Here is a 21649-nt window from a genome sequence, read left to right as displayed (position 1 = left end):
CATGGTGTTATGAAGTTGAAGGTCTGTACTATACCTTTGAGAGAGTGAATGCTGTTCTGAACTCAGAAATTACAAGCACCTGTGTATGTGACTAGATGGCAGTCCCAGAGTGTACTGGAAAATTGAAACTATGTAAAATTTGACTGTGAAATGGATATCTGAGTTTTGGTTGGTGATTAAAGTATTTGCGCTCTTTCTGACATGTTACCCATGAGAGTGGTAATTTGTGGAATAGATAAACAGAAATTTACTCTAAGACCAGGTTGGACAGCCAAATCAAGATTGAGAAAGTAACAGTGGAACTGATTGACAGAGTGTCAGTTCCAAAAATACAGTTTGTTCTTGAGAATGATTTAGCAGGATCCAAAGTGGGAGTGTCACCCCTTGTTGTGGAGAAACCAAATGTAAACTAGGGAACCAAGGAGTTAAATGATAAATACCCTGGAATTTTTCCGGACTGTGTCGTAACAGGATTCCATTGTCATAAGTCACAGCAAGAAGCAAAAACTAAAGAGAGAGACGAAGGAGTTGAGGTTCAGTTAGCTGCCACCCTGTTTGATATAGTGGTACAGAAAAAACCTGAACAGTTCAGGGTCAGGCAGAAGTGTTTCGTTCTGAAAGGCTAATGGACTTAACAACAGAAAGACAAGACAATGCCAGGGGTAAGCCATGGGGTATAGGTCTCTGGCACAGAGTCTGTCCCTGTTGCTCAGAAGGGAAGGAAGGAGATCTGCAAAGCATTAGTCACGGGGGACTCCATTGTTAGCCAGACAGATAGGAGGTTCTGTGGAAACAAGAGAAACACACTATTGGTGTGTTGTCTACTAGGTGCCAGAGTTTGTGATGTTTTAGATCGTGTTTTCAGGATCCTGAAGGGGAAAAGGCACAGCTCCAAGTTGTGCTCCACAGGTACTAATGATATAGGTAGGGAAAGGGATGGGATTAAGGCAGACATTCAGTGAGCTAGGGTGGAAGCTTAGTGCTGGAGTACTTATCTCTGACTTGTTGCCCATGCCACGTGCTAGAGAGGTGAGGAATCAGGAGAGACAGGAGTTGAACACATGACGATAGGGATGGTGCAGGAGGGAAGGTTTTGGATACCTAGATAATAGTGGCTCGTTCTGGGGTAGGTGGGACCGTTACAAACAGGAGGGTCTAAACCTGAACCAGATGGGTATCCTGGGAGGAAAATTTGCTCATAGTCTTCAGAAGGGTTTAAACTAATTCAACAGGGGGATGGGAGCCTGAATTCTCTTTCCAGTGTCCATGAGGTTGAGAGTAGTGAGGTCAGAAGTATGATTTCAGTGTTGCAAGAGTTCACTGGCAAGCACGAAGGTGGTTTGAAGTATGTCTATTTTAATGCCAGGTGCATCCAAAATAAGGTGGGTGAACTTGCAGCATGGATTGGTACCTGAGACTTTGATGTTGTGGGCATTTCGGAGACATGGATAGAGCACAGACAGGAATGGTTGTTGCAGGTTCCGGGATTTAGATGCTTCAGTAAGAATAGAGAAGATGGTAAAAGAGGGGGAGGTATGGCATTGTTAGTCAAGGACATATTACAGTGGCAGGACAGGATGTTTGAGGACTTGTCTACTGAGGTAGTCGAGAGTGTAGTGCTGGAACAGCATAGCAAGTCAGGCAGCATCTGAGGAGCAGGAGAATCAACGTTTTGGGCATAAGTCCTTCATCAGGAATGAGGCTTGTGGGTCAGGGTTGAGAGATAAATGGGAGGGGGTGGGGTTTGTGGAAAGGTAGCTGAGAAAGTGATAGGTGGATGAAGGTGAGGGGGAAGGTGGTAGATTAGAGGGGGAGTGATGGACAGGTGGCGAGTTGGAGGCTTGGGACTGGGATAATGTGGGGAGAGGGGAAATGAGGTAGCTGTTGAAATCCACACTTATCCCATGTGGTTGCAGGATCCCAAGGCGGAAATGAGGCATTTCCCTCCCGGCATCAGGTGATAACGGTTTGGCGGTGGAGGAGATCCAGCACCTGCATGTCCTTGACGGAGTTGGAGTGTTCAGCGTGGGGCGGTGGGGTTGGTGGGTGCAGGTGTCCCATACATGTTCTCTGAAACAATTTGCAAGGAAGCGTCCTGTCTCCCCAATGTAGAGGAGGCCACACCAGGTGCAACGGATGCAGTAGATGACATTGGTAGATGTGCAGGTAAATTTCTGACGAATGTGCAAGGATTCCTTGGGGCCTTGAACGGAGGTGAGGGGAGTGGTATGGGTGCAGGTTTTGCACTTCCTGCAGTGGCAGAGAAAGATGCCAGCAGTGGAGTGTGGGCTGGTGAGGGGTGTGGACCTGATGAGGGAATTGCGAAAAGTTGTCTTTTTGGACTGCTGATAGGGATGGGAAGGGAAATATATCTCTGGTGGGGTCTGTTTGGAGGAGGCAGAAGTGGCGGTGGATGATGCATTACATGCAGAGGTTGGTGGGGTGGAAGGTGAGGATCGGGGTGGGGTTTGTCCTTGTTGTGTTGGGAGAGGTGGGAGAGGTGCATGAAGTGGAGGAGATGCGCTGGAGGGCATTGTCAACCACATGGGAAGTCAACCACATGAAGAAGGAGGCCATCCGGGACTTTGAGATGGAATTCGTCATCCTGGGAACAGATGCAGTGGAAGAATTCGAAATGAGGGATTGTGTTTTTACAGGAGGTAGCTGTGGGAGTTGGTGGGATTGTAGTATATGCCTGTAGTTAGTTGGTCACCTGAGACTGTGATTGAGAGTTCCAGGAAGGGGAGGGAGGTTTCCGAGAAGGGCCAGGTGAATTTGAGATCGAGTTGGAAGGTGTTGGTAAAGTTGATGAACTATTCAACCTCAATGCGAGAGCATGTGGCGGCGCCAATACAGTCGTTGATATAGTGGAGGAACAGGTGTTGGGGGGGACGGGGAGAGCAGTGTGGTGCCAGTGTAACTGCGGAAGATGGACTGTTCCACATATCTGACAAACAGGCAGGCATAGCTGGGTCCCATGTGGAGACCCATGACTGCCCCTTTGGTTTGAAGGAAGTGAGAGGATTGGAAAGAGAAATTGTTGAGGGTGATTGGGACGGCGTGAGAGGAGGAAACTGAGGGCTTGGAGAGCTTCGTCATAGCAGATCAATGCGTGCAGGGACTGAATGTCCATGGTCAAGATGAGGCGTTGGGGCCCGGGAAAATGAAAGTCTTGGAGGAGATGAAGGGCATGGGTGGTGTCACAAACGTAGATGGGGAGTTCCTGGACTAAAGGGGACAGGATGGTGTCGAGGTAGGAAGAGATGAGTTCAGTGGGACAGGTGCAGGCTGAGACAATGGGTCGACTGGGGTAGTCAGGTTTGTGAATCTTGGGAAGGTGGTAGAACCTTCCAATCCACCAAACTCCGCATACAACACATCATCCTTCACCACTTCTGCCACCTTCAAACAGACCCCACCACCAGAAATATATTTCCCAATCCACCTCTATCAGTGTAGCAAAAAGACCATTCCCTCCATGACTCCCTGGTCAGGTCCACATCCCCATCAGCCCATACCACATGCCTGGCACTTTTCCCTGCCACTGCAGGAAATACAAAATCTGCGCCCATACCACTCCCCTCACCTCCGTCCAAGGCCTTAAGGGATCCTTCCACATCTATCAGAAATTTGCCTTCACCTCTACCAGTGTCATCTACTGCATCTTTTTCACCCAGTGTGGTCTCCTCTACATCAGGGAGACAGGACGGATTGCGGATTGTTTCAGAGAACATCTGTGGGACACCTACACCACCAACCCCACCGCTCCATGACTGAACGTTTCATCTCCCCACTCCAACTCCGATAAGGACATGCTGGTCCTGGGCTGTCTTCACTGCCAAACCGTTACCACCCGACGCCAGGGGGAGGAAGGAACGCCTCATATTCCATCTTGGGACCTTGAGACTACACGGGATAAATGTGAATTTCAGCAGCTACCTCATTTCTCTCTCTCTTCACCAACACCCCCCCCCCCCCCCCCCCCCCCACACACACACACACACACACACACACGCACACCAAATTTATCCCAGTCCCAAGCTTCCAAGTTGGCACCACCCTCTAGACCTGTCGATCATCACCCCCCCCCCCCCCCCCCCCGCCAACCTACCACCACTTCCCTCACCTTCATCCAGCTGTTGCTTTCTCAGCTACCTTTCCCCAAACCCACTCCCTCCATTTATATCTCAACGCTGACCCACAAGCCTCATTCCTGATGAAAGGCTTATGCCCGAAACGTTGATTCTCCTGCTCCGTGAATGCTGCCTGACCTGCTATGCTGGATAATGAACCTGGCCAGGTGTTAGATTTGGGGGTAGTGAACACTTTAATGATAGTGACCACAATTCGGTTATGTTTACTTTAGCGATGGAAAGGGATAGGTATATACCGCAGGGCAAGAGTTATAGCGGGGGGGAAAGGCAATTATGATGTGATTAGGCAAGATCTAGGATGCATAGAATGGCGAAGGAAACTGCAGGGGATGAGCACAATTGAAATTTGGAGCTTATTCGAGGAACAGCTACTACATGCCCTTGATAAGATTGTCAGGCAGGGAGAAAGTGATTGAGTGAGGGAGCCATGGTTTACTAAAGAAGTTGAATCTCTTGTCAAGAAGAAGTAGTCTTATGTTTGGATGAGATGTGAAGTCTCAGTTAGGATGCTTGAGCGTTACAAGTTAACCAGGAAGGGCTTAAAGAGAGAGCTAAGAAGAGCCAGAAGGGGACATGAGAAGTCATTGGCAAGTAGGATCAAGGAAAACCCTAAAACTTTCTCTATGTAAATCAGGAATAAAAGAATGACAAAAGGAAGATTAGGGCCAATCAAGGATAGTTGTGGGGAGTTGTTTATGGAATCCGTGGAGATGGGGAAGTGCTAAATAAATATTTTTCATTGTCTTTTTCCTGTGTAAATACTAATGTTGTCAAAGAGAATACTGAGATACAGACTACTAGATCAGATGGGATTAGGGTTCGCAAAGAGGAAGTGTTAGTAATTCTAGAAAGTGTGAAAATAGGTAAATCCCATGGGCTGGCTCGGATTTATCCTAGGATTCTCTGGGAAGTCAGAGTGGAGATTGCAGAGCCTTTGCCTTTGACTTTGACCTTTAGGTCATCATTGTCAGCAGGAATAGTGCCAGAAGATTGGAGAATAGCAAATGTTATCCTATTGTTCAAGAAGGGGAGTACAGACAACCCTTGTAATTATAGACCAGTGAGCCTTACTTCGGTTGTGGGTAAAGTGTTGGAAAAGGTTATAAAAGATAGGATTTCTAATCATCTAGAGAGGAATAAGTTGATTAGGGATTGTCAACACTGTTTTGTGAAGGGTAGGTCATGCCTCACAAACCTTATTGAGTTCTTTTGAGATGGTGACCAAATAGGTGGATGAGGGATTGAGACACATGATTGTGATACACAAGATAATCAGAGGGTTAGATAGGGTGGACGGTGAGAGCCCTTTTCCTTTGATGCTGATGGCTAGCACGAGGAGACATAGCTTCAAATTGAGGTTTGATAGATATAGGCCAGATGTTAGAGTTAGTTTCTTTATTCAGAGTAGTAAGGGTGTAGAATGCCCTGCTTGCAACAGTAGTACACGTTTAAGTGGTCATTGGATAAGCATATGGGTGAAAATGGAATAGTGTAGGATGGATTGACTTCAGATTGGTTCCACAGATTGGCGCAACATCGAGGGCCGAAGGGCCTGTACTGCGCAGTAATGCGCTATGTTCAAATAAAAGATATGTATGTTGATGCATACTCAGAAAAGGAATCAGAATGAATTCTCAATGTATTCTTTACTATCTTAAAGATAGAATTCTAAGACAAAAATGGAAACCATGGCAGATTAGCACAGAGGAGAAATGGGCGGACGTGCACCAGCTTGTGTTGCCATTAACGTACAGACAGGAAATATTACGGGTAGCATGTGAATTACCAGCAGGAGGTCATCTAGGTGTGAGGAAGACTTAGGCTAAGATGCAAAAACACTTCTGCTGGCCTGGACTGCACAGTGGTATGTGTAATTATGCCGTGCACGTCATACATGCCAAATGATGGGTAAGCCACAGGCAGGAATAAAACCAGCACCATTGTTGCCAATTCCTGCATTTGAAGAACCTTTCATGTGGTTTGTGATTGATTGTGTACATCCCTTCCCCACAACTAAAAGTGAGAACCATTATTTGCTAACCATAATGGATGTGGCTTACCAGATTTCTAGAAGTAATTCCATTATGGAATATTAAGGCAAAAAGGGTCATGGAGGAGTTAGCAGTTTTCTTTACTAGGTGCAGGCTACCCAGAGAGATTCAGTCTGACTAAGAGTCTGATTTTACTGCTAGGCTGTTTCAGGAAGTCATGGATAGTTAGGTATACAGCACTTTAAATCAAGTGCTTATAATCCTGAATCCCAGGGAGCCTTGGAATGGTGGCATCAGACCTTGAAGACCAAATTAAGAGTGTATTGTCAGGACAGCCCAAATTATTGGGATAAAGATAAAAGTTTACTATTAGAAGTGCCTCAAACAAATTTACTCCATTTATTTCCTTTTGAGTTAACATTCGGACATAGAGTCATAGAGGTGTGCAGCACAAAAACAGATCCTTCTGTCCAGCTTGTCCATGCGGACCAGATATCCCAACCTAATCTAGTCCCACTTTCCAGCACCTGGCCCATATCTCTCCAAACCCTTCCTATTTATATACTCATTCAGATGCCTTTTAAATGTTGTAACTGTACCAGGGTACATTCCATATATGCACCACTCTCTGCATGAAAATATTGCCCCTCGGATCTCTCTTATATTTTTCTCCTCTCGCCCTAAACATACGAAGTGAGAAAAATTGATAGGATTGTCAGAGATTTCACACTTGCATTCTATATCTGAGGTGAGGGAGAGATTAAATCGGGTAGGTGAATTAGCTAAACAGCACCTGAAGAGGGCACAGCATAGTAGAAGCAGATGGTAGATAAAAACTCTGAAATTCAGATGTTTTCCCTTGGGGATGACATATTAGTGGTGTTACTAGTGGTAGGAGATCCCTTCAAAGCCAGGTTTCGTGGTCCCTATCAAATTGAGAAAAAATTGAGTCAGGTAAGCTATCTGGTAAAGATACTGGACAGAAAAGAAACTGTATCGGGTATGTCTTGTGAACATGTTGAAACCTTTATTATAAGAGAGACAGTGAACCGAGAAAACAGGTGTTAGTTACTGCCCCGAAGGGTGAGAAATCAAGTCCACATGTTGTGGAGCGTGATGTGCCTCAAACTGCATTAAATAATTAACTCTTTGAGGAGTGGGAAAGGTCAGTGAGCTACCTCTCTCAAAAACAAAGAACCAAGTTGAAAGGTTTTTTTCAGCAGTTTGAAGACACATGCAGAAATGAAACGGGGAGGACTAATAGGACTAATGGAGGTCGGAAAGACTGTTCCGATAAAACAGTACCCCCACAGGTTTAATCCTTTCCAAGCCACACGGGTCCAGAAGGAAGTGGATACGATGCTTAATTACATCATCGAACCAAGTCAGAGTGAGTGGAGTTCACTGATCGTGTTAGTTCCCAAACTTGACAGGGCTCAACAATTTTGTGTGGACTATTGGAAACTCAACTGCGTAACAAAATCGGACTCCTACCCAATACCAAGATTGGAGGACTATATTGAGAAAGTTGGTTAAGCCACTTACATCACCAAGTTGGACTTAGTGCTTGGTTATTGGCAGGTACCTTTATCAGAGAAAGTGCAAGAAGTTTCTGCATTTGCAACCCCAAATGGGTTGTATCAATTCACAGTGATACCCTTCGGAATGAAAAATACACTAGTTATATTTCAAAGACTCATGAACAGAGTTGTGGCTAGATTAATAAATTATGCAGTTTTTCTGGATGATGTAATGATCATTAGCTAGTCGTGGAAAAATCACATGGTACAGGGCAGAGCTCTTTGAATGATTATGAGAAACAAAAGTGGTAATAAACTTAAAGAAAACCGAATTCCCAAAGGTAGAGGTGAGGTTCTTGGGATATACCATTGGTCATGTAAGGTTGACCCCAAAGAATGTGATGACAAAGGTCATTGAAAAACTTCCACAACCATCTTTGAAGAAAGAGATGCTTCGATTTTTGGGACTAAGCGGATTCTATCAGAAGTTTGTTCCAAACTTCAGCATTGTGGCACTGCTGATTGTTTTACTAAAGAAGAACACAAGGTTTTGGTGCACAGAACAATGCCAGAAGGCATTTGAGGATTTAAAAGCCGTTCTAACCACACCACCAGTTTTAGCTGTACCAAATTTCTTGATACCTTTTGGAGTTGCAATCGAAGCGATATATGAATTGGAACTGTACTGCTACAGGAAAATGATGGAATTGAGTGACTAATTGGCTACAACATTTTAATGTTTATGTGATGAGTGTTTCAGAGACTGTTGTGTGTATGGATCACAATCCTCTTACATTCTTGGAAAGATATAAAGACAAAAATATGAGGCTATTTCATTAGAGTCTTGTGTTACAGAGATGATCCAAAGTTGGGGGTATAAAGTTGTGGACATTTTGAAAATTGGTCAGAGAGCAATTGCTGTAGAGAAAGAGAGCTAATTCCCTGTCTAAAATCTTGCTCTCCCAAAAATTAGGAAGCACTCTCTATTAAAGGTACGTTTTCATGTGAAACATACTCGCTGTAAAAAGAAAGATGACGACCCAGGGAAATCAGCAGCTGGAAGAGTGAAGACACGGAAGAAGACAGCAACTATGTGGTTTTGAAATTAATTTTAATAAGTGTCTTATTGGAACAGCATATTGTTATAGATTGAGAGGCAGATAGTAAGCAGTTAAGAGAAAGGGGGGCTTCGAGTTGTGAACTGTTTTTTTTAATGTTCACTTTTAGAATTAAAACATAAATTGATGTTATTTTCTTTAAATAGTGGAATTTCAGAGTTCTCTGTCACTCATATTTTGACATTGAGGCGAGGCAAGCTTTTCTGGGTATTTGGTTTAATAAACAGAGGAGTTCACCTCCATGTTGTAATAATAAATAATAGTGAAATGATTTTTTTATTTTTCGTGTTATATGCAGTGTTGCCAAGCAGTGGCATCACCTTGACATGCTGAATATAAAGTGATGTCTTACTGCAGTAGAGTTCATTTGTCTCTCTTCTTTTTGTTCCTCTTCCACTGCTCTCCACTTGCTGCTTGAATTCTGTGTCTCCATAAAGGGCTCTGGGGTCTCGGTTATAGGCCTCTGCCTTTGCACTCACTGCCGCATCCAAGCTGGAGCCGTGGGTTGAGAGATTCGTGGGTTGCATACCTCCTGCTCTCCTCCTAATGCTTCTTCAAATGCTGCCGCTGGTCTATCATCCATCCCTTTCGCCGATGCTTCATCTCCTTCAGACACCCAAGCCAAACTGCAGACCTGCCCTCAGCTTAAGGCTGTAGGTCTGGGCTGAGGGACTCAGCCCAAGAGTTGCTGTTTACTTGCCAGGAGACCTTAAACTGTGGTGGAGTTGTGTCCATCTTGAACAGGCACCTTTGCTGCTGGAGGCTTCCTCTTCACCAGCCACTCTCTGGCTTAAAAGAACAAACAATGAAAAAAAAAATTAAAAGACCAAAAGTAAAGGAAAGAAAAGAAAAATAAGAGAAAGCAAACAGGTGGGAAGGGATGAGCCCTGCACTCAACCATGCCACTGTGCCACCATCTTAATTATGTACAGAACATATTTACGTAAGCTTTGACATTGCTCCTGTGACCTTTTTGAAAAAAAGTGGAAGTTCATACGAAAGCTAATTAGTTTTCAAATTTCAAAAACCCCAGAGGCTGATTTTTCTCTATCTCTGTGGTAGCAATTGGATATTGTGTACTGCACATAAATTGTGTTTTTAGTGGCTTCATATGTCATGTATCTGTCCCGTCATAGTTAAGGACAGACGTGTGGCCGCAGTGTGGGAGATCTGCAAATGCAGGGGTAACTGCAGACAATAGGATCTTCTGCAGTTTTTCAAAAAAATGTCTGTACATTACCAGTGCCTGTCTTATGCCTTATGGGGAAAAAACGTGTGTGGAGTACTTCAGGATTTCTATCTACCCTGTCTCTGATATTCTGTTTGGATAGAGGCCCCATCAAAATGAGTGTGCTTCTGGCATGGCTGCAGGGAAAATGGGCAAGTGCTGGGGTGGTTGCTGTTTACCCATGCATGTTATATGTTCAGTATTCCAACCCTTGTCCATGAAGTTTGGACAAATCCCAAGACTCTTAAAAGATATAGAGTGGCTACAGTTTAGGTCTTCACACCTTTGCGTTCTGGTTTGTATTGGAAATTGAACACCTGAGGTGTGATTTGGGTGAAAAGCACCTTTGTGCAGTAACAGCTAAAATGACACTCATGCAATATTAATCAAACAGCTGTTTTGTTTTTTTGTTATGCAGGATAAAGATAATAAAACTAGGCTTGTGTATGTTGCACCAACAATTCCTAACAGAAGACTACATAGCACATCTGACATTGAGGAAAAAGAAAATAGGTCAGTTCTGTTTCATTTAAAGTACTTGATGTTTCAGAGCTGTTCTCACTTTTAGTAAGTGAAGAACTGTGCAAATGTAATGAATTAGGGAAGACCATTGATTTGTTTGTCCATGTATGTGTGTATATATGTATATGTTTTGTGCATATGCCTATATAGTTCATAAATGTTGTCTCAAAGTAACTCATTTTGCATACATTCTAGTTAGATGCAATTAGCTGTAGTCCACCTAGGCATAATTGAATATCCTGCTTTAGGAACAAGGCTTTGCATCAAACATTGGGATAGGCTAAAGATTGGTGGCTCTGACTTACTGCACCCAGTACAAGGTTGAATCTATTCTGTTAGCATCATTCAGCGCAGTCATGGAGCAAATTGTGATGATTTAAACTGCCACTTTAGGTGATAATTAGTAATGTGCTTTATTGCATAAGCATTCATTATATTGGCATTGTCACCATAATTAAAGATATACGGTTCTGTCAGAATGGAAAAGACCAGGCTGAAAACTGGAGAGGCTGAAAAGGCCAGGGCTTTTTTCCCTGGAATTGCTGGAGACTGAGGGGTGACTCTTTTCAAGATTTATAAACTCATAAGGGGCATGGATACGGTGACTAGACAAGGCCTTTTTCCCAGGGTAGAGGAGTCCAAAGCTAGAGGGCATAGGTTTAAGGTGATAGGAGAAAAATTTAAACGGGTTGTGAAGGGCAACTTTTCATGCAAAGGGTGGTACATGTATGAAATGAGCTACCAGAGGCTGTAGCGGCTGCAAGTACAATTACATCATTTAAAAGACATCTCTATGGGTATATGAATAGGAATGGTTTAGAGGGATATGTGCCAACTGCTGGCTTGGGACTAAATCAGTTTAGAATATTTGATCACCGTAGACATTTTGGACTGAAGTTTCTGTTTCTGTGCTGTATAACTGTAGCTTTATACAATTAGCATTTTCTGTCTTCCTCTCTACTTCAATAGATTCTAGACAAAGGCTCCTGTTAACTTGGCCAGATTTATGCAACTATTGGTCATATGGCACTTTTTAAAAATTGATCAAGGCTCATAGGCATCACTGACAAGGCCACCATTTGTTACCTATTTCTGATTGCCCTTGAGAAGGTGATGGTAGGCTTCTGCAATCCATTTGGTATAAGTGCCTTCCAGTGTTGCTGGAAACAGAGTTGCAGGCCTTCATTAATATTCTTTCATTGTCGCAGGATCTTAGTCAATATGACATGTGGTTTGGAGGAGAACTTGCAGGTAGTATTGTTCCAATGAACTTGTCGCCCTTGGCCTTATAGGTGGTAGAGGTCATTTTTTTGGAAGGTGCTATCAAAGGGCCCTTGGTCAGTTGCTGCACTTCATTTGTGTATGGTACATGCTGCTGCAGCAGTAAGTTAGTAGTAGGGGGAGTGTACTGTTTGTTCATGTTGATGGATGGGATGTTGATCAAGTGGGCTGCTTTGTCCTGGGTAGTGTTGAGCTGCTCAATTGTTTTTGTGTCACATTTATTCAGGCAAGTGTGGGGTGTTCAATCACACACCTGGCTTGTGCCTTGTAGATAGTGGGCAGGTATTGGGGAGTCAAAAGTCAGGCTGTTCATCTTGGAATTTGTAGCCTCTGCCACTAACCACAGTATTTGTATGGCTGGTACGGTTTTGCTTTGGGTCTGTATTAACCTCAGGATGCTAATAGAGGGGTGTTCAGCAGTGGCAACATAACTGAATGTCAAGGAATGATGGTTAGATTTATTTTTTGTAGATTGTCATTGTCTAGCATTTAAATGGCTGAAATGTTACTTACTACTTATCACTCAGGCCCGAAAATTCTCTCGGGTCTTGCTTAATTTCTACATGGGCTCCTTTAGTTTAAAGGAGTTATAAATGGTACTGAACATTGTGCAATCATCAGTGACCATCTCCACTTCTGATCTTAAGATGAAGGAAGGCCATTGATGACACAGCTGAAAATGGTTGGCTCTAGGACACAACCCTGAAGAGCTCTTGTAGCAAAGTCCAGGGACTGAGATGACTGGTCTCCAACAGCCACAGAAATCTTCCTTTGTAGTAGGTATGACAAGAACTAGTAGTATTTTCCCCTGATTTCCATTGCTTCAGTTTTGCTATGGCTCTGTATTGCCACATTATGGAAAGCTGCCTGGATATCAAGGGCTGTCACTCTCGTCTCACTTCTTGAGTTCCTCTCTTTGTCCATGTCTAGACCAAGACTTTATTGAGGTCAGATGCTGAGTGACCTTGGTGGAACCCAAACTAAGCAGGTTATGACTATGTAAGTGCTACTGATAGCACTGTTGATGACACCATCAATGACTTTGTTTTTGATCAAAAATAAACTATGGGTGCTAATTATTGGGCAAAAGTGAGGACTGCAGATGCTGGAAACCAGAGTTTAGATTAGAGTGGTGTTGGAAAAGCACAGCAGGTCAGGCAGCATCCAAGGAGCAGGAGGTAATTATTGGGTTAAATTACAGGATAGATGCCAGTGTTACCATTGTACTGAACTGGTTTGGTTAGTTGTACAGCTAGTGCTTGAGCACAAATCTTTAGTATTACTGCCAGAATTGTGACAGAGTGCGTAGTCTTTACAGAATCCAGTACCTTCTGGTTTTTGACATCATGTGAAGTAAAATTAATTAGCCTAAAGGTGACATCTGCAATGCAGAGGATTTTAGGATGAAACTGAGATGACTAAAGGTGGTTGCAAGTACTTCAGCCTTGACAGTTACACAAATGATTTTAAGGTCCTCCTATCATTGAGGGTATGGATATTTGTGAATTCGCCTCCTACTTAAATCGGTAGTTTGATTGGCTACCACCATTCTCAGCTGATTGTGGTAGGATGATTGCAAAGCTTTGATCTGATCTGTTGGTAGTGGGCTCACTTAGTTCTTGCATGATGCTTCCAGTGTTTGGCTTGCAAGTTGTTCATGTTGCAGTTTCCACAGGTTGACACTTCAATTTTAGGTATGCTGATGCTGCTCCTGCGTGCTTTGCTCCACTCTTCTTTGAGCCGGGGTTGATGACGTATGACTAAGTCATTTGCCAGGCTATGATGTTACAGTTCGTAATTGAATAAAATTCTATTAGTGGACCATAACTACTCATGGATTTCCAGTTTTAAATAGCTAGAACTGGTCTAAATCTATCCCATTTAGCATTATACTATGTGACTTGAGGGAATTTTTTTTTTGTGTATTTAAAGGGAATCAGCAGCTAGCCTTATAAGAAGTGGTTCGTATACAAGACGACAGTGGAAGGATGACTTCAAAGATACAAATCATGCAGGAAATGAAAGCAGCATGTCTGTAAATGCAGCAACCACAAACACAGTGCCTTTATATCAGCGAAGGTGAGTGAGAACAGGGTTCTTTTATGCAGTTTAAGTAGAGAAAAATTGTTTTAAAAAAATTTTTATCAAAATTATGGCTAAAAACTCCGTAGTTGAACAATTTATTTGCTCTCTCTGGGATTTTTAAATTTGTTATTCTGTATTTTACATGACCAAGAGTTATTCTCAAAACATGTTGTATGTAAGTGCCTGAGATTCATAAAACAGTCATTTATCTATTCCATTTCTGGGCTGTTCTGTAAATTGATACTGTCAAAAACGTAATGTTTGTAAAATTTTAAGAGAAGCTATTCAAGTTACTCTCGATGCAGTTACCTTGTTTATATTCTTTTCAAAAATACTATGACTGCTGCTAAATTTCAGTTGAAACAATGCAATGCTTTTTTGTTTTGCTCCTTGACATTTCCTTAAGAGCTGATAATGCTGTTGCCATAACTTAGCATCATTTGACCTTTAAGTTAGTGATAGTGCTAATACATAAATCTAAATTTACAAAACTACAGCACAAGATGAATTCAAAGTTAACAGGTTGAACTGTGTAACATGCTGCTGTGACCTTTATAGACACCAGTTAAAACAGTCCATACTGAAAGATTAGATTAGATTAGATTAGATTACCTACAGTGTGGAAACAGGCCCTTTGGCCCAACAAGTCCACACCGACCCTCTGAAGAGAAACCTACCCCCCTATATTTACCCCTAACTAATCCAGCTAACTCTATGGGCAATTTAGCATGGCCAATACACCTAACCTGCACATCTTTGGACTGTGGGAGGAAACCGGAACACCCGGAGGAAACCCATGCAGACACGAGGAGAATGTGCAAACTCCACACAGACAGTTGCCAAAGGCGGGAATTGAACCCGGGTCCCTGGTGCTGTGAGGCAGCAGTGCTAACCACTGAGCCACCATGCCGCCCATAGTGTTAGGTGGATTAGCCGGGGTAAATATAGGAGCGTGGTTTTCTCTTCAGAGGGTTGGTGGGGACTTGATGGGCCGAAGGGCCTGTTTCCACACTACAGGTAATTAATCTAATCATTCAGTATGGACAGACAAGCAATGCCAGCCTAAATTTGAGATTACCAAATGCAGTTTTCATGACTTAACATAATCAGCTTGTATTGCATTACAATTGTATTTATAAACCTGTTCTTTCAACCAAGATTGATGCAGTTTAAATAGGATGGGTCTGGTTTCATGATGGCATGTACTGTACATGATTTGTGGAAGAAGTTTTTACAAGTAGGGAATATGAGATTAAAAAAAATACCCCTATCAGGAATAGTTGCTTTTAAATGCATGTTTGCTGATGGGGTTCTAAGCTTTTTCCATGCTAACTTACTTTTCTTCCTATTTTTCTTGATAATTCTTTCCCATAACCTCCTGAAGATATTGTTGCTTTTACAATGCAGCGCTTTCATTACCAAAAGCTTGTTTGAATCTCGCTAATGAATGTTGAAGGACTGCTGCCTACTGTATCCATGCTGATGTCAACTAACCTGATATAGCTCCGGGATTAAATCCTGGATATTTGGATCTTGATGATCTGATTCAAGAAAATCACTCAGCAGTCGGAAAGTGTTATGTATTTAACTCACTCACTTAAGTTATGGATTTCTGAATTGAAATACTAAGCTGTAAATGCAGATAATGCATTTTGGAGTGATATTTGTCTGACATTTGACTGTCCTCATCCTTTCTTCGTAACATTTCAGATTCTCTAATCCTGTTTCAGTTGTTTCACACTTTGTGGAAAACAAATCCTCTCAATTTTGTAAATTTCCTCTTTCATCAATAGTTCATTTCATTGCTGCTGTGTAAAGTAGCCATCTTTTGGGAAACTAATTATCTACAGTCCAAATTGCAAGTGTGTTTTTTAAAGCCTTTTGGTTGCAACAGGAAGAGGAGTGTTTGTCTGTTGTGGAGGTCCATGTTCTTGACTACTTCCCTCAACTTTGGCTTTCTCCAGTGGACAGGTTTCACCAATTTTAACTTCCAGTATCATGTGGGAATGAGAGAACTTTAGTGAGTTTATTATAACTTGCCCCATTATGTTTTGTAGATGACCAAATATTTTTTGGTTTATGAGCCTGAGAATGAGGGTAGACCCTTTGTGGATGCTGTGAACTGGACTGTCTACTCCTCACCAAAGAGAATTACAGATGTAGGGTAAAAGTTTTGGAGAGACAGCAGTCACATTTTAGTTTATAATTCATTGAATCTTGTTGTACTGTGACCTACTGTTATACATTCTTGTATAAGTATCAGTTGTTACCAGTGCCTCATTTGCTAGAAGAAAAGAGAACTTGAACAGTTCCTCCATTTCTGTCATTCCCATCATCACTTCAGTCACCTCAACTACCTCAGCATTCATTATTGCAGCTACTACCAGCAACCCAGCCAAAATACCATCATCTCCCCGTTTTCCATCCTTAATAGTGTCGTTTCTACAACATCCAGCTACCAGGGAAGGCAAGACAAATGTAAAAGGTTTGCTTTCTTAAGTTTTCTGGCATCTTCATGTCCAAGTTTAATATTCAGTTCAAACACTCATGAAGATAAAGAAATAGTTGATTTTTTGGCTGCCTAATGTTTCCAAATTTTGTTAGCATACTTTTCTAAATTAAAATGTTATCTTCATCACTAGATCTGTATGCATTGATATTGCTAAGATTTTACAATTCACAGAAGAGCTTGAGTGGATATTGAAGTTTGATCAAGCCTAGGTCCATGCAAGATATGCTAAATTACTAACATAACACATGAGAAAGACCCTGAATGGGACAAAGGAGAGAGAAATAGAAAATAGAGACCAATATGAGATAACAAAGAGAAAGAAGGAAAAAAAGAGATGAGAATGAACAAGGATAGATTGAATAAGACAAACCAGAGTGAGAGGAAAAAGGAAGATGTGAGAAAAAGAGAGCATGGGAGAACAAAGGCAGAACAAAGAAACAAAGTTGAAAGGAGAGAAAATAAGAAGGAGAAATGATAGAGACAGAGGAAGAGGTAAAGCAGACAGAAATGAAGGAAATGAGAGCAAGAGAGATAGGCAAATAAAAAGAGAGAGAGACCTGAGAGAAGGGGAATGGATAAAGAAATGAGAGAAAGGATAAGACCTATTTAAAAAGGCAAAGGTGAAAGTCAAAGTAAAGCAGATAAAGAAAAAAAATACATATTTGAATGCTATAAGATTTGGGAGAAACACCGAGAGATAACTAACCAAGACAGAATGAAAAGAACAACACAGAAAAGTTTAGATAGAGATCAAAGAATCACAAGATGACAGAGTATCACAACCATGTCTGTGCCACCACTCTGCAAGAAAACCTGAGTTAGATCTGTACTCTTACATTTTCCCAGAAGCATTGCAATGCTTCTTTTCAGATAAAGATCCATTTCCCAATTGTAGACATCCACTGAACCTGCCTCCATTGCACTCAGGGCGACATGGTGGTTCAGTGGTTAGCACTGCTGCCTCACAGTGCCAGGGATCTAGGTTCGATTCCTGCCTCAGGTGACTGTGTGGAGTTTCCTCCGAGTTCTCTAGACTCCTCCCACAATCCAAACTTGTGCAGGTCAGGTGAATTGACCATGCTAAATTGCCCATGCTGTCAGGTGCATTAGTCAGGAGTAAATATTGTGTGGAGGGAATTTTTCTGGGTGGGTTACTCTTCAGAGGGTTGGTGTGGACTTGTTGGGCCGAAAAGCTTGTTTCCATATTGTAGGGAATCTAATCTAATCTAACCTTGACCTTTCGGGCGACACACATCCTCCTGTGTCCTTTATTAAAATCAATCTCCTGGTTCAAAAATTAGTCATTTTGAGGTTGTTCCAGGAGATAGAACTATAAATGATTGCCATTAAAATTGGCTATATATCTTTTGTGGTGTGACTTACACTGATTTTTGCATTTGTTTCAACAATTTTGATTTCTGAGTCACAGAAAAATATTATTTTATCCATTTGCTTACTATACCAATCTCTAGTGCACCACTTAGTGGCTGTTGGAAGAATTATCTTCAAGCTCCACGACCAGAAATTTGTAGCTAATAATTAAATGATGCATGCACCAATTCATTTGGTTAATATTTTTGTTTATACACAAACATATGAGCAAGAGTTTTAATATTACGATCAGAAAGATTGTTGTTTAAATGTGGAATACTGAAAATTGTGGGTAAATATTTGAAATGTTTTGTCAAACTTTGAAACCTCTGATTTGCCTGTTGATCTTATTTACTATTTCTTTATAAACTAGCTCTTGTTGCTTAGGCAGGAATGGATTAAAGTACTTTATTTATTCAAATTATTGAAAGGTCATTGTGTGAACAATTTGAAGTAGACTGTTCAACCAGCTTGCTGTATGTGTAAGTTCTAACTTAGAAAGCAAATCTGATTATTAGACAACAGTGTGTAATGTATTGGAAGCCAATGAGCTCCACTGTAGAGCCCTAGAGTTTGTTTTAATTTCCGTTATCCTTAAATCGAGATTACAGAGTGGCAGATCAAGTAATGAAGAGATATGGAACTGTGACTACACACTTCTAGGGCAAAAGGGAAGTAAAATGAACAGTCGTTGTTTCAAGGGAAAGAAATAAAACTTCCCAGTCCTAGTACCCCTGCCAAATCTTGGGGCAGTGCTGAATAAATTGCTTTGCATGTGTTTTGCTTTTTATCATTAGGGAGAGAAAGTGGCAGAATAATCATGAGTAGGAATCCATTCATCCAGGTGGTTCGTCTGGGAGCATGGATTTGAATCTTACCGTGGCAGCTTATGAAATTTGATTTGAATAAATAAATCTGATTATTATCAAATATTATAAAAACCTATCAGATTCACAACCTGTCTGATTCACAAATATCCTTTTAGGGAAAGAAATGGGGACAGGGACCAGAGCAGTAGGTCAGCAAGTAAAATGACCAACAAGGAATCGAAGACCAAGGTCAGTAAAACAAAGTGGAAGAACAGATGGTAGGTGCGGTAACTGAACACAACAGGACTGGTGATATGAAATGTATATTTTTTAATGCAATGAGTATAACAGGTAAAGTAGATGAACTTGGAGTTTGGATGAAGGCTTGTACCTATGATGCTGTAGCTATTACAGAGACTTGGTTGAGAGAGGGACAAAATTGGCAACTTAATGTTCTGGGATTTAGATGTTTCAGGTGTGATAGAGAGACATGTTAAACATGTGGGGGAGTTATGTTACTGATCAGAGAGAATATCACAGCCACACCTAGGGAGAACATCATGGAGGGCTTATCCAGGGAAGCCATATGATTAAAGCTCTGGAATTGCAAGGTTTCAATCAATTTCATAGGATTGTAGTACAGATCTCCCAACAATTATTGAGTGATAAAGGAACAGCAGTGTGAACAGATTATGGAAAAATAGTAAAAATAACAGCTTTGTTGTGATTTTAACTTCCCCTATATTGACTATGACTGGGCTTGGAAGAGGGAGAATTTGGTAGGTGTGTTTAAGATGATTTTGAAGCAAATGTAAATAGCCCAATAAGGGAAGCGGGTCATACTATTGGGAATGATCCCGGCCAGTGATCGAAGAATCAGTGGGGGATCATTTCGGGAACTGTGACCGTAATTCTGTATGTGTTTAGTTGTGATAAAGATAAGAGAGGTCCTCCAGTGAAAATGCTAAATTGTGGAAGGCAAACTAGCACGATATTAGGCAGGAACTTGGGAGTGTAGACTGGGAGCACTCTGAGAGTAAATCCACATCTTGTACAGGGGAATCTTTAAAGGTCAGTTGATTAGATTAGGGAATAGGATCTTCCTGTGAAAATGAAGGTTAAGGATGGCAAGATTCAGGACCTTGGATGACAAGAGTTAAAAAGAAAAAGTAGGCATATGTAAGACTTATGAAACTGAAGATAGATAGAGCTCTTGAAGAATACAAAGATAGTAGGAAAGAACTCAACCAAGGAATTAGAGCTAAAAAGGGCCATGAAATGTCTTTGCCAAACAGGATTATGAAAATTCTGAAGGCATTTTATGCTTACATAAGGAGCAAGAAGGTAAGTTGTGGAAGGATAGGTCCAATTGAGGATAAAGCAGAAATTTGTCTGAGGAAATTAATGATGTCAGCATGGGAGGGGGATGTTGATATTCTTGGGCATGTCAGTATAAAAAAAACGGAAGAGGTGTCAAGTGTTTTTAAAAAGCATCAAGCTAGACAAGTCTCTATGACCTATCTGATAGGAACTATACCAGAATGCTGACGAAATTGATGGGGCCTTGCACAAATCTTTGTATCTCCTTTAGTCACTGGAGATGCCCCAGAGGATGAGAGAATAGCCAGTGTTGTTGCTTTGTTGAAAAAGGGCAGCAAGGATAATCCAGGATTATTATAGGCCAGTGAGCCTTGCATCACAGTAATCGGGGGATTATTGGAAAAGATTCTTAGGGATAGGTTTTATATGAACTTATTGAGAATAGGCAGTATGGCTTTGTGTGGGGAAGGTTGTGACACTCAACTTGATTAAGCTTTTTTGAGAAAGTGACAAAGATGATGGATGAGGACAGGATGTTAGGTGTTATTTACATGACCTTCACTGAGGTCTTTGACAAGGTCTCATGGCAGACTGATACAAAAGATGAAGTAACATGGATCCGCTATGAGTTGTTAAAATGAATACTAAAGTGGCTTAGTCATAGAAGACAAACTAGCAGAGGAAAGCTGTTTTTCTGATTGGGAATCTGTAACCAGTGGAGTTCCATAGGAATCAGTGCTGGGAGCTCTGCTGTTTTTTAAAATTTATATCTATGTATGTGTGCGTGTTTTATATATATAGATAAATAAAATGTATTTGTATGTGATTTGGAGGAGAATGAAGATGGCCTGATTTAAAGTGTGTAGAGGATGTAAAGATTGGTGGAGCTACAGTTGGTGAGGAGCATTGCCAGGGGATCAGATGTATGTGGTTTATATCCCTCAATGGCAGATGGAGTTCAATCCAGATAAATATGAATGTTTTGGAGGATCTGATGCAAAATGATGTATACAGTAAATGGCTGAACTATTAATAGCATAGAGGGGGATCTAGGCATACAGGTCCACAGTTCCCTGAAAGTAGCCACACAAGTGTGCCCATGAGTGCTGAAGAGGGCATATAGCATGCTTGCCTTCATCATTTGAGGCATAGAGTATTAAAATTGGCAAGTCATTTTGCAGCTGTACAGAACTTCAGTTAGATCACATTTGGAATATTGTGTACAGTTCTGGTCTTCACACTACTAAAAGGATTTGGAGGCTTTGGAAAGGGTACAGAAATGATATCCCAAACTCTTGTTGCGTGGTTTAGAGGGTATTAGCTATGAGGAGAGATCGGGTAAATTTGGTTTGTTTTCACTTGAAAGTTGAAGGATGAGGGGTGACCTGATAGAAATCTACACAATTATGAGAGACTTAGATAGAATGGACAGTCAAGATTCTTTTTCCCAGGCCAACAGTGTTAATTACTAGGAGACATGCCTTAAAGGTAAAAGGGGGCAAGTTTTGCTTTTAGCACAGTGGGTGATAAGTGCCTGGAATACACTGCCAAAGTAGGTAGTGGAGGCACATTCAACATCATAGTTTGAAGCATTTTGACAGATCAGAATAGGCAGGAATAGAGGGATATGAACCACATAGAGACAAAGGTTTTTAGTTCTGAAAGACATTGTGTATTGGCACAGTCTTGGTGGATCAAAGGACCTATTCCTATACTGTACTGTTCTTTGATACAGTAT

At 41.5% G+C, this 21649-nt stretch overlaps 1 protein-coding gene across 4 annotated transcripts in view; it reads left to right on the top strand.

Moving 5' to 3' along the window:
• Positions 1–21649, top strand: part of LOC132828413 (protein phosphatase 1 regulatory subunit 12A-like) — a 263395-nt gene that overhangs the window by 136783 nt on the left and 104963 nt on the right. For 2 of the 4 annotated variants that reach the window (XM_060845496.1, XM_060845497.1), the window contains exons 11-12: positions 10430–10524; positions 13747–13893. In XM_060845496.1, the coding sequence (XP_060701479.1) occupies positions 10430–10524; positions 13747–13893 (242 nt within the window). The other 2 variants (XM_060845498.1, XM_060845499.1) reach the window with 2 other exon arrangements.

Source organism: Hemiscyllium ocellatum, chromosome 26, assembly GCF_020745735.1.
Source record: "Hemiscyllium ocellatum isolate sHemOce1 chromosome 26, sHemOce1.pat.X.cur, whole genome shotgun sequence".
NCBI classification, from domain to species: Eukaryota; Metazoa; Chordata; class Chondrichthyes; order Orectolobiformes; family Hemiscylliidae; genus Hemiscyllium; species Hemiscyllium ocellatum.
The sequence above is the reverse complement of the archived record's forward strand: the minus strand, read 5'-3'. Positions and strand labels throughout refer to the sequence as shown.